This window comes from Sorghum bicolor, chromosome 1 (genome assembly GCF_000003195.3).
Source record: "Sorghum bicolor cultivar BTx623 chromosome 1, Sorghum_bicolor_NCBIv3, whole genome shotgun sequence".
Classification (NCBI taxonomy): domain Eukaryota; kingdom Viridiplantae; phylum Streptophyta; class Magnoliopsida; order Poales; family Poaceae; genus Sorghum; species Sorghum bicolor.
The window spans coordinates 70,815,900-70,829,697 of record NC_012870.2 but is presented as its reverse complement, the minus strand read 5'-3'; the positions used below and the strand labels follow the sequence as shown (position 1 = coordinate 70,829,697).

Sequence of the window (13,798 nt, the reverse complement as noted above, 5' to 3'; positions counted from 1 at the left end):
ATTAGTTTTTATTTTTATCTATATTTAATACTTCATGCATGCGTCTAAAGATTCGATGTGACGAGAAATCTTGAAAAATTTTGGGTTTTGGAGTGGAGGTAAACAAGACCTTACTACATGGCCGGAGCCTGACCCAATGGCGTCAGCAAGCAATCAAACAAGGCTACCCTGCATCCGGCCAGCCTGGTTCCGATGGATGCAGAGAACCAAAACAGCCCCTTACAGACTCGGGGAAAGGGTTTGTCCAGACATGTGATTCACCCGGGTCTCAACTCATCCCTAAGCTGACTAGAGCATGACAACTGAATTACAATTTCTAGAAACAAGGAGAACATCATCACATACGAAATGCTCGTAAAGGTCTATCCCTAATCAACATACCGCTATCCGCCAGATCCATCGATGATGTCCAATTCCTCGCTAACAGCTAACGATATGTCCAATTTCATCTACTTGTGCCGTTTTTTGCAACATGCTTGTACTTGTACAGCTGGACTATGCCTACCTCTTGCCCAAAATTGGGTGTCCAGTACGTCGCAACACACCAGTGACTGCTATACCGAGGAATGTTATGTGACGAAGAGGAATCATATCATATGTACCGAACTTGGATTCCCTTTTTATGTGCCATATGTCTCTTAGACTTATCATGACATGTGGGGCCTGTGTGCAATTTATATATTGGTTAGAATCACCAGCTCAAATACCCCATGTTCCCATGGGATAAATGTAAATTAGCATGACAACACTGACAACATGCATTACACCATACAAGGCGATGATACCATGGAACGATCAACTGCACCCGTTCCGGTTCCGACTCCAGCACCGGGCTCCGGGATCACGGACTGCAACTACAAAAATGGCTCGGCCAACCCATCGTCCTATTGCCTTCTAATCAAATTGAGGGGGAAAGAAATGCTGCCGCTCAACATCAGCACCAGTTTATTAACTTATGTACTGCCTGGTGCTTGCTCTACAACCTTCTCGCGTCTGCCACCGAAACAACCGCTTTCTGCTAATAATACAACATCCTCAGGTGAAAATGGAAGTGCACCAGAACTCAAGTAATGTCTTGACTGACGGGACCTGCAACAAGCCGGAAAGGTAATGTTTATGGTAAACTCCAGTTGGTGGCAAATTCAGTTGAACAGCACAAATTGCACACAATTACTATTTGTAAGGGGAAGATTGTTGGGTTTCCATGTGTTCCAACTTAAATAAAAAAATATTGAGAAGAATGGGGCAAATACAAAATTGCATAAACATAGCAAATCCTGGTGTTCACCTACATTATCAGGTAGTTTTGGTTGGTGTACATGTTTTTTTAGGCCTTGTTTAGTTCACGCCAAAAACCAAAAAGTTTTCAAGATTCCCTATCACATCGAATCTTTCGACACATGCATGAAGCATTAAATATAGATAAAAATAAAACTAATTGCACAATTTAACGCACAATTTAACTGTAAATCGCGAGACGAATCTTTTGATCCTAGTTAGTCCATAATTAGACAATATTTGCCACAAACAAACGAAAATGCTACAGTAGCGAAATCCAAAATCTTTTCGCATCTAAACAAGGCCTATATATTTATATGAGTTTAACAGCTGTGCAAAAAAAAAACTTTCACAGAAATTGAATTCGCTTGCTATATATGTTTAGCTGTGCAAAAAAAAAACTTTCACAAAAGTTGTATTCGTTTGCCCACCAGAACCTGAAGAGGTTGGCTCTATTTTTTGCTTTCAGTGGACAAGAGTTCTAGCATGCAATATGATGACTATAATTTAAAGTGTTTCAGAAGAGTAGGCCAGGTGATTTTATTAAACAAAAAGAAAAAGGACCGATTCAATGTTAACTTTCCTCTGATTGTCAGGCGCTATAGAACAAAAACCATACTAACATCATAAGACTCAGCAAAGTAACAAAGTTACAAAGTGCAGAATAACATTTTAGATTCCGATGTGCTGCTGTGGCTATTTGTTCCCATTTTATGGCAGAGTTCTGACAAGAAAATTCTATAGGGTGACACATAATCAGATATAAACCTCACCTTCTTTGCTTGTTTACGACTTTATTTTCAGAGAGTCGCAAGTTTTCTAATTGGGAGATCTGGCTGATTGAAGACAAATAATCAACAAAAGCAGGGCCTCTCAATGAATGCAACAACTTTGGAGGAACTACTGGAGACAGGGTTTCGCAAAGATGAACATGCCGCTCCCTGCACAAAGCATTGGCACTAGCTAATCATGCAAATTCTCCATGTGAAGATTAACCAAAAAAAAAGAGAGTCATAAATCATCAACAGTTCAATATCAGAGGATCCTACCAAATTTATGGGGACTCAGAAGAAGCTAAGCATCTTGCATGCTAGTGCTTCAAATGAATCGTCAAGTGGTATGCAAAAAGAGCACGCACATTTATTTAATTAGTCCTGGCTAATTTAACACAAAATATACTCACAAGTCAAATCTATTTAAGTCGAGTACAATTTATACACAATCAGGTGTTCAGGATTTTTTACCATGACAGTTTCATATGTCTGACAAGTGACCATCTTGTCAGAAAGAGCCTGTAGTGAAACTGAAAAATATAAAGATTTTTTGTGCAATGGAATTGTAGATGAAACCACAATCTATCACTATAGTATAGACTTGGATTTGCTAATTACATCAAATGTGGCAATATAAGCAACCATGTAAGGTTCAAGGGGCATATTGATAAAAAGCTGATAATAGCTTTCCAGGATAGGCCAGGTACCAGATCACATATATTTCCAATTAAGATATCTAATACAGATAATAACTAACAGACAATTATAAATGGATAAAACCGCCAGCATTTTTGTCATTATATAATCTTCTATTGACACACATTACTGTAGCTATTTACTATTTTGACCACTAAAATAAGCTGCCCATTTTTTAATTTATACCCACAATACAAATCAGATTATTAGGGAACATATACGGTTCTATACAACATAACCAGCTATATGAAAGCAGTGTATACAAGCAACTAACCTACTGGAAGGAAATCACGTTACTTACCTTTTAGAAATACAGGTAGTTGGATTTTTCATATGAGAAATGTCCGTAGATCCACAAGCATTCCTGAATCCTGAACAGATAATTTTACCAAGGGATACGGCAGCTGTACTGGCAAACAACAACTCTTGTGATAAATCGACAGAACTACCATCTATTTTTTGGGAATTCCTTGAGAAAATGCAAAGAGCATGCTGGGCATATACAGATCCCATCTCAAACTGTTTGCTGTACCAAGAAGAATCATCTGGCTCAGCACAAGGAGTTGAAAATGGATCCAACATATCCTGCACAAATTTAGAAATGCTAGAGTCAAATATTGTATTTCAGAGATATGAATCTTTAAAGCAAGCAAAAGAGAATATGCCTGACCTCAGTAAGAGGGTAGCATCGGGAAAGCATGAGATCTGATTCTGATATTAAATCAGACACTTCTGAGGCAAGCTTCAAAGCTCCAGAAGCTGCTCTGTTGTGATTAGCCTCACTGGAAAATTCAAGACAGCAACTTCGTAGCCTGTTCCAAGTGTCCTGTACTTGTTCAACCTTGCAAGAGTCCTTAGTTTTTTGGCCAGAGAGCAGCCAGATGCTTTCAGCACGACTACATTCATCCATCAATTGAAACCCAGCAGTTGAACAGCTTGCCTGTTCATTCCTCCCAAACAATTCCATATAAGCCTCACTTGTCTCACCAACAACATCTTCCACATCTTTCTGTCGCTCAACCATTAGATTCTTCACAGAGTCAGTGTCTTCTAATACCATTCTGGACGTAGTGTATGTACCATCATAAAAGGCAGAAAAATCATTAGACACTGCCCTTGACAAAAATTCATCGCCACTTAAGGATGCAGATGTGCCTTCCACAATTAAGGATGACTCAGGTACGCATGACACGCCCTGTGACATAAATGTATCACAAACTTGTGAAATGGACCCATACATGTTGCTTTCAGGTGGGTTTTGGAAAGAATCAGCAATTTCAAAGGTCTCTCGTGATTCAACGGGAAAACAGAACTGATCAGAAATCCCTTGCCCATGTATAGGAGGCACCTCTGAAGGTTGTGGAAAGAAACCAACTTCAGTAACAGTAAATATGTCATGTTTTTCAGTACCTACATCAGCTGGATCATCATCGGACTCAGATAATAGCAGTGAACAATGCCGATTTCTTTTTATTTGTTTATCAGATGGAAGAGGTATATCTGGAAGATCATGGAAATCATCAAGTTCATTCTTGCAAGGTGAAATATCATTATGCTCAGTCGAGTGGGCCTTCAACTTGGATTTCTTAGCCTTTCTTGTTTTAGCTGCGCTTCTTCCCTTGACCAAAGATGCTGTTACTTGTAACTGCAGGCCTTCAAGATCTGATATTTCCTTCTGTTTTTCCTTTTCTTCAGCCAAAAGGATACTTTTGTCTACCTCCATGCATAATGTTTCAGATAATTTACAAGGGAACTCCCATGGCAACATTTTTGGTACTGTAGAATGTACAGCGTCTAAATCAAGCGAGAAAGGACCGCACGAACATTCCTTTGGCCTCTCTGAAAGTAGAACAGGACATGATCAGTACTTCAAGAGTTAACACAGCATGAGATTGCAAAAGAAACAAAAACAGAAAAGAAAAAAAAAATCAAGCTCAACTACCAGCTAAGGCATTACATGGAAAAATAACAAGAACAGCTCTTCTGGAACCACAAGGGCACACAGCTGTTAGTGTGGGGTGCCAACAGTTCATTCGGACAGATCTAACACCCACATCACTTACTGAAAGAATGAAGGAAAGTATCTGCAACATGTAGATAAAACTTTCTATAAATGAAGTCCATTTTAGGCCAGGAACAAGCCCTAGTAAATTAAGAACCACCTAGGCCCAGCTTAGATTTATAAGGTGACTAACATATTTTCACACAATAACTCATGAATCATGATATATCCTTAAAGCTGTTGCAGGGCAATGCTCTGCGACAAACCCCATCAATCTATTCCCTTCATTCCAAAATGTAAGGTGTTCCAGTTTTGTTCTAACTTAAGGATGGGGACGGTGCTCCAAGCGGAAACGGGTACCCGCAGTTCTTCTCTAGTGTAACTAAATGAACTAAATGAAAAAAATGAGGAAAGGAATTGTCTATTTAGTTCGTTAAATTACACTAGAGAAGAACCACGGGTATCCATTTGGAGGGCCATCCCCATCCTTATTCTAACTTAAACTTCTCTAACTTTGACCATAGAAAATTGTGTTACCATCTATAATATAATAGCAATTAGCAAATAAATGCACTATCAAGACATATTTCATGGTGGATTTTATGAAACTAATTTGATGTTGCAGCAGATGTCGGTGCATTTATCTGTAAACATGGCCAAAGTTAAAGAAGCTAAATTTGACTTACGAATTACGATAAAGCTAAAACACATTACATTCTGGATTGAGGTGACTATTATTGAGCCAAATACCCATAAATAGCTAGCTTTTATTGATGTACCATAGTTTATTGGACACTATCTTTGCTTTATCGAAGGATCATTTAAACATAGTTTAACAAGGGTGAAGGTTCATAAACCAATTGCAGAAGCAAATACGATGAGAAAGAAGCATAGTAAGTTTTACATACTGAAACGTGAAAGATCTAAAAGAAGTGAACAATGAGCCAGTACAACATAACTACAAAAAAATATGGATAAATTTTCCTGGTAAAGCATCAAACCTGTGAATTGATGCTTTCCTTGGTACCAAAACTGCAGAAGCATCACTGTCCTCCTAATGTCACCTAGACAAATATCAATTACATGCTTTAACTGAGGAACAGTGACATTCAGTCCCTCAGATTTACAAATCTGCATTAAGATAGGATACAGTCAACTTTCAACAAATCTGGCAAGCAAAAGAACTCTGTGATCTCAGCCTATAAGAGAGAGGGAGGGGAGATTGTTTACCATGGCAACATGCGGAAGTAGCTCTGAGGTCGATGGGTATTTGAAATTCAAAACAAGTTGATCCAAAAGATTCGGCAAAGACGGATCCTTCCCTTCACAAATTACGAATAATGGACAAAATAACAAGAGTTTTAGTGTAGTAGTACCACATTGACTGAAACTATTAAGGCCATCTGTAAGAGCCTAAAAGGAAAGGATAAAATACTCACTGTTGCTAGTCAGTATGATTGGCCATTTTGTAGTCTCTGCCATCTTAAGTATGGTTGAAATAAACCCACGATCCTCATCAAAGACAGTATCCACATCCTCAAATAGTATGAGTGTCTTGTTAGCAACTTGTTTAGGAGGTTCATCACAGGCCTTCAAACCTGAGTAGCATCCTACAGGTGATTTCGGTTGATCACAGTCAATCATTACTCTTGTAGTACAGGACATCAAATGTTGGTATTCAGTCCTATCAGGAGTTCGTGAATCTGGATCCAAGGAATCATCCCTTAGTGGATTCATAACCTCCTCATGTGACCTGTACAAGAGATTAAAAAAAGGATTCAAAGGTATGTTTGCTTCAACTAGGCAACCATGTGAAATGTTAGACAAATGCACATATTATTAGAGCCTAACCTACAATTCATTGCATATCTACTTCTGTAGAAAAGAACTTCACAGCATTTTAACCTAGCTACTACATTATTCGCATGGTCATTGCTATTTTCATGTGCCCCAAATTCCTTATACCATCATTCCCTGCAGGCGTTCTTTCCCGCATGCTACTGTTTCTATTCCTCGGAAGATCAAATATAGTGCATTGATTATTTCTAGAAACACTTGATTTGAAAATTGTACAATACAGTTCTATATAATAAGGTGACAAGTGTCGGGAACTAAACATAAACAAGGAGCGAGAGGGAGGTTAGAGAGACAGAAAGAGTCAAGAAAGCAATTAGGGAGAGTCCCCCACCCAATTGACCCTTAGGTCCTTCTATAGCTAAGGATGGAGGTTGTTTACCTCCTAACCTTGTAAATTTACAAATAGGTCCATGGACCTTACACAGGCTGTGCCTTTTAGAACACAGGGTAGGCACAGGCTCACAGGCTAGGCCTTCCCCCAACAAGTTTACAAAAAGCAAACAAACAAGGCTAGTTTCAAATCTGCACAATCCATACAAGTGTATTTGTCGAACATATAGAATTCCAGAACTATACTTACTAAGCTAGAATTTTACAGGTTAGAAAAGTAATGTCTGGCTGCTGGTTGAACTACTAATTTCTGACAGAACTACTAGGACATCCATTTGATTTCCTGAATTACTACATACTGCCCAATTTATGAACTTATGTTTATGCAACTATATCCTACATGACCTTCAATTAGTTCATCTTGCTGGACTTTGCATGAAATTTAGATACACGATGTTATGTCTACTTCTTATTTTTCCTTAAGTATGCCTCACCATGTTGCATTCTTCAATGCCAAGTTATGCCCTGATATTCTGAAAGTAATCCTACAGATATGAAGGACTTAAATGCTAGTGCTATTTCATATGAGCAGTATTTTTTATATTCAAGCACAAACACATTGATTCAATCAACCCTCACGGTAAAAGTAAAGCGCTTTCTTCCTCAAAGGTATGTTTTTGGATTATTCTTGGTAAATCCATAACTGACTATGATAACTTATACAGGATGTGTTATCACCCAAGAATACAGCTTGGCAGCCATGACAATCAAAGGTAGTGCAAAATGCTAAGCATCTTCATGAAAGCAAGAGACTAACATATTATTAACTAAAAGATGTGGCTGAGGCTGCAGCGTGAATGGATAGAAGCATCACAAGCCAGGATGTGAGAAAACATAGGAGCTGTACAAACCATTTTTCAAGGCCATGTGATTTAGTTGCTTCCTCAAACTTCTGCCTTACATAAGCCCCATTTCTCATGTCAGATGTATTTACCTAGAATAATGCCAAACATTAATCAGTAAAATCAAGCATATGAAGCAGAAGACTTGCACTTCTCAGAAAGAAATGCTGGTGAAACTACCTCTATCACATTGAAGCCTTGTTCCTTGGCACATGCAAAAACTGCAGCCGACTTTCCACACTGAATTTAAGAACAAAGATATCATAGTAGCATAGACACGAATGAGAGTATATCCAGGTTATATATATGTACATAGGTATAACTACACCGAGACATAGCCAAGTGCTTGCAAATATACAGAACAATTCTTGAATTAGTTATAGGAGGTGCAGAATTCCGTGCTTAGATTTTATGTAACAGCCAAGTCATATAGTAAATATTTTGTCCAAGTAAACATACTACTACCTACGTTTTAGAATGTGTCAATGGCCTCAGGAAAATACATTCCACAACGTTTGTCTATTGAATATATCAAAAGTCAAGTTATTGTTATGTTTTCACTGTCTCCTAGCAATTAAATGCTTTGAAATAACAGAAGCAATTGTATCATGTTATTAATTGAGGGTATAGATGGTCACTTCACTTTGATTTTTTTTTCTTCAAAATAGTACTTCCTTGGTCAGTGTGCATGTTGTGCTTTTTTCTTGAAAACGCAGAAGAACTCCACTTCACTATATTAAGAAGAAAAAGGGGAAAGAGACCCTGTACAACACAGCACACCGCTCCACTTTAACAACCTTACATACGCGCCTGTGGAAATATAAAGGCGACCAAAGCTAGACTACCTCTAGGCTACAAACTGGGTGGGTGGGTGGGGGGGGGGGGGGGGGGGGGCTGGCTGGCTTGGAGGGGACCTGCCAAGAATGAAAGCCCGGCCCCAGCCAAAGCCCACAACCAATGCTCCTCCAAAGCAAAACCCAAAGCACCCGGGTCAGTGTGCATGTTGTGCCTCACATAGTAGTTTCCAGAAAAAGGCTCGTTGATCCTTGAAACATTCCCCTTTTGGGATGGTGTCCTTTAGGATGGGATTCGCTATAGACAGCCAGACACACATTCATAAAAAAAAACACTACTAGCATCGGTATATACACGACAAACTAGCTCAAAGGCATTTAAATGAAGCATGCAGCTCAAATGCCAATTATTCTTTAGTGGCACTCACCCCAACTGGTCCAGTGATTAGAAGTGTGTTTTCACAATCAGAAGCACTCTCTGAATAATCTGAATCAGATTCATCTTGATATGAGCTACCATTAGTGTCCCCATTAGCAGCTCCAATCTTGTGGCCTCTTTCATCCCAACCTTTGAGCCATTCGGCGAGAAACTTTACATGCTCATTATTTCCACATACCTGCTTAACCAAATATAGCAGTAACCTAAGATAAAATGTAAGCATACTACAAACATTGATCTGCACTTTCCTAAATGAAGCATTTTAGCAGAAAAGGCTAATGAACTAGAAGCGATAATTGAGAAATGGGCTGCACAATTGCTTATCTTCACATTATGCACAAAGGACGGTACAAACACAAATAGTGATATTCACCTGAGCCGCAGTTTCAGGTCGGTACTTGTCAGTCCATAGGTGATGGGTAGGCTGACAACTGCGACAGAAAATACTATGTTATGTGCAGTTAAAGATTTGTTGAAGATTAAAAAAACAACTACCAGTTATTTTGCCAATACGTCCATTTGGATTAAATTTTGGTTAGCCTGAAGTTTCTGATGAATAGTTAGGTGGATTCTGACGAGGAGATAGGAGCTTAGAACAAGCATGAGGACAGCAAGTCCCTGTAAATTGATTAGTGAGGTACAAACAAGTTAAAATCTGCTACAAAATAAAACAAGGCTGCAACTTCATTTGACTTGACTACCAAAAAGCAAATAGAAAAAAAAAAGTATCCATTGATAGTTTGAGGGAATTTCATATCTCAGTGGACAAGCAAAATCCTTATTGGCTGTACTTTGGACCTTCAGTCTTCATTCTTTAGAAGAGAAACAAACTATATTAATGCTGAGTGACCCTCACTCTTTGTGCAGGCCCAGACATTACCATGGAATAGCTGATGCATTGATAGCATGGGCTGTTGGCCAATTGGCATCGTCATTCTGATCAACATTGGCTAATAAGATTCCAAGAACTAATAACATTCCAATTTTGTTGTGAAAATACTAACGAACCAAGCTAGAAGGAAACTGCAACGTTTAGGGAAAATATACATAATGCTGATTACCCATTCTGTGGAACTTCTGGCTCTACATTCAGATCAAGAAGAGAAGCTTGGCAACTAGCACCAGGCATCAACAAGTTCTGGTCGTCCACATTGATCTGGACAGTTCAAACAGTTGTCAAGCATAACTTCAAATCAGTGCATGATTGGAACAATATAAACTATGAGAGAACAAAGATAGCTCTTATTATGTATAAAATGTTGGATGAACAGGAAATTCTACCGCATCTGAAGGACAGCTGTGTTCACTTTGCTTGTCAGTAATAGGAAAAGGCATTCCTGAAGTTGTACACTCAGCAAGAATCGGCTCTGCCAGTTGATTAGAATGCCTCTTGCAATTAGTTTCTATTGTCAGTGGTTTAACCAAGCCCTCAAAGAATGACACGGATTTTTTAAGAGAGGCAGTATCAGTGTCAAAGGAAGACAGATCAGTGATTATCCAACTACTCCAGTGGATAGGTATACTGGCCTACAAAAAAGCATTTCTCTTCACTTGACCACGGGTAATGATATAACTTCTGAGAAAATATACAAAAAATGCATTTGCTTGGCATACCTCTGATTGGTACGCAACATGAATAGGATAAAATGGTGGATCCCTCTCAGAATCACAACCGTTCACATTTTCAATATTGATAACATCTTGATCTTGGTTAGCACATTTGTTCATTTTCCGAGAAGCAAAGAAAGGGTGAATTTTCTTTCCAGATGATAACCTTCGAATTTCCTGGCAATTAAATCATAATATACTTTTATATTGAAAAAATAACATATGCAACAATATTGTAAACACAAAGTCAACTAAAAAGTGGGCAACTGCAATGAGAAAAGCTTTTTTCCTTAAACAACTAGAGTTGCAACTAGAGCACTTGTATGGAGATAGAAATATATTTAAGATAACAAGCTGCTACTGAACATTGAAAGATCAAGGAGAGGAAAATGAAAAGGAAGATATGGCATAGGCGCAAAGCATTCTCTCTGCCCATAATTGTTTCATAGGGTGTCATTTAAACAGATGTAAACATAGACTAGCATTAATTGTGACAATAGTAGGAGGTAGAGACGCCATCAATTAATTTATCAAATAATAGACAAGATTTGAAACATTCCCCTAAAAAGATTTGAAACAAGCTAATGAGAAACAAGTCAAAGGGAAAGCAAACAATACAACCTTAAAAACATCAGCATAATAACACACAATGTATCTCACCAATGCCGATGGATCATACCTCTGCAGCCATCTTCGCCTCTGACCTTAGGTCAACTTTCAGCGGTGATATATCCTGATTGACTGGATTAACATGTCCTGCTTTAGAAGGCGTACTCATCAAATCAATGTCAATTATTACTGGCGCTGCTACAGGCGAGCCGGCTTCAATCTGGCTGATATGCAATTGCTGACAGCTTCCAGGACCTTCAGAGCAAAATATTTATTTACACTCTGATAGAGAAATCATAACCCACAAATAATATTCAATAAATTGTATAGTATAATAAGAAGGATATAAGTGGGAAAACGGAGATACATGCAATTTTTGGAATATTTATTATCACCACCACAATATCCATTATAAGAAAAACAACAGCATGTGTTATACAGTGTACTGAAACATCATTCTATGCAGCAGGTATACAATCAAAAACAGATTTAAATACTACACAAGTAAATATAAAATTTCTCGATATTCGAACAATGTTTTCACACAGCGATATAATGCAAAGTCTACCATTTCAAACTTGCAGATTGTATAACATCATTACTACTTCTTTATAATGCAAAGTTGCAAACTAACAGGTTGGGAAATTTTAACAAGTGTGAGTATTGATAAGAGGGTTCCAACTAACTATCAGTACCATCTAAAGAAAATAGAATAAAAAGAAAGACCTAACCATCAGGAGATTCCAACATCTTGCAACGCTTTCTGCTAGCATTAGGCACCTTCGGTATTGCATCTTGCTTTCTGCCTTTACGTTGCTTTTTCTGAGGGCTTTCATCTAAATTTCAACGGGGCAACATTGAAACGCAGAATTCTGTCAGCACGACTGTATTGCTTCTTGTACAAAATAACAAGCAAAATTTGATGACCAGACTGGTGAAGGATTACAGAAATGACTAATTCTGCAAAAAAAAAGGTATCAGGACGACATACCAACCAAAATGACTTCATCCTTGTTAGCAGGATCCTGCCAATGTTTCTCTTTGTTTGAAGAGGGCTACAAAAGTTTGGCAAAGAAAATAACTATTTTAACTGGAGGCACAAGAAAAAAGGTGAACTGAATAGCAAACAGGTACCTATTTGTTGGAATGAAAGGATACATATACATATTTTCTTATCTTAAAAGCTAGACATGAGGCATAAAGACAAACATACCAAAAAAGGGGTGGCGTTCCATCATTTCTACTCCCTCCATTCCAAATTGTAAGTCGTTTTTGGCTCCAAATTGTAAGTCGTTTTTGGCTTTTCTAGATACGTGGCTTTTCTTATGGACCTAGATATACACTATGTCTAGATACGTAGTATGTATCAGAAAAAGCCAGAACAACTTACAATTTGGAACGGAGGGAGTATTGATGAAGTAACAGATGTAGTACAAAGTATGAACAAGTACCCAAAACAAAATTTAAAGACCAAAGTTCTGCAGGCCCTTTCAAAAAAAATGAAACAGATGTAGTTCAATTTAAGTCGGGAGAGACTAAGTTTGGCGTGTGGACTGTGGACTGCTATCCAAGGTAGGATTTTAGCTACCTAGTTGGTTCGCTTGGTTGCAGAATTACTCCACCTCCTTATCCAAGTTGAAGTGCATTATTATCGGGCATCAGCAATAACCAGAAAAATGTACATAACACAAAACAATGGCATGGTATCCACCTAGACAAACTAAGTGGATCGAACAGCAGAAGAAGGCAAGACGCTTATCTATCAACATTCGACTCAACAGAAATTGTATTCTCCACCTGCACAATTCAACGAGAAGACACAAATCAGCAGCTGCAATGGGCAATGTACCTTCTTCGCGTTCTCTGATTTTCGCGGCTTTCTCTTCTTCTTCCCCTTCTCCGGCTCCTCTCTGACTTCCGTCGCCGCCGCCTCCTCAGCCGCAGGCACGGGAGGAACAGCCTCCGCATCTGCTCTTCCTGCTTCACCGGCGCCGCCTCCTTTTCCTCCACCTCCGCTGCCGCCGCCGGCCGGTTTGACAAGCCCCCACGAGAGCTTCGACTGCACGCACCTCCTCAGTTGCTTCCCGTCGGCCGACGGCGGCGATGGCTTCACCGGAGACGGAGACGGCGACGGCGCCTCAGGATCAGCGGATCCGCCCATCGGTACGAGAGATCAAATGGGGAATCGCGGTGGGTCAGAGCTAGGGTTTGGGTTTCGGGAGCTGGGAAGGAGTCAAGGAGGAGTACAGTGCAGCGGGAGGTGGTGTTGGAGTTGGATTAGCTTCACTTCACGTTTCCCGCGCGGGGGAGTGCGAAGGCGGGTGGTTTGCGCGGGCGCGCGTCATATTGCGCGGAGGAGGCGGGCGCCGCAACCGGGGAAGGGACTTGGCCCTTGGGCGGGGCATGGTCCGGGACGAAAGGGACTCTGGTTAAAAGGTCTCCCCGTACTAGTTTTTTTTTTTTTTTGAGATCAACACACTTTATTCGTTCCTTAACCAGGAAGGTTAACA

The 13,798-nt window shown here is 39.4% G+C and overlaps 1 protein-coding gene across 3 annotated transcripts; it reads right to left on the bottom strand.

Moving 5' to 3' along the window:
- On the bottom strand, positions 618-13,700 carry LOC8054300. 3 transcript variants are annotated; one of them, XM_021450120.1, is made up of 18 exons: positions 13,138-13,700; positions 12,280-12,343; positions 12,020-12,124; positions 11,359-11,543; positions 10,686-10,856; positions 10,353-10,598; positions 10,133-10,227; positions 9,445-9,502; positions 9,061-9,249; positions 8,019-8,078; positions 7,848-7,930; positions 6,189-6,502; positions 5,980-6,071; positions 5,751-5,880; positions 3,418-4,586; positions 3,049-3,332; positions 2,052-2,222; positions 618-1,089 (listed from the first exon to the last, which is right to left on the bottom strand). In XM_021450120.1, the coding sequence occupies exons 1-18, from the start codon at positions 13,447-13,449 to the stop codon at positions 954-956; spliced, it is 3,864 nt and encodes a 1,287-aa protein (XP_021305795.1). In that variant the 5' UTR covers positions 13,450-13,700; the 3' UTR covers positions 618-953. The 3 variants fall into 3 exon arrangements, with proteins under 3 accessions (XP_021305795.1, XP_021305796.1, XP_021305799.1); XM_021450121.1 differs by having other exon boundaries at positions 2,052-2,219; positions 13,138-13,699; XM_021450124.1 differs by lacking the exon at positions 2,052-2,222.

What these genes read in the sequence shown, in the direction of transcription:
- LOC8054300 (XM_021450120.1), bottom strand. Translation starts at nt 13,449, where the DNA reads ATGGGCGGATCCGCTGATCCTGAGGCGCCGTCGCCGTCTCCGTCTCCG. An exon ending in AATCATACTGACTAGCAACA is followed by an intron (nt 6,072 to 6,188) that starts GTGAGTATTTTA and finishes TAATTTGTGAAG; the next exon opens with GGAAGGATCCGTCTTTGCCG. An exon ending in GTCGTAAACAAGCAAAGAAG is followed by an intron (nt 1,090 to 2,051) that starts GTGAGGTTTATA and finishes GGCTTGTTGCAG; the next exon opens with GTCCCGTCAGTCAAGACATT.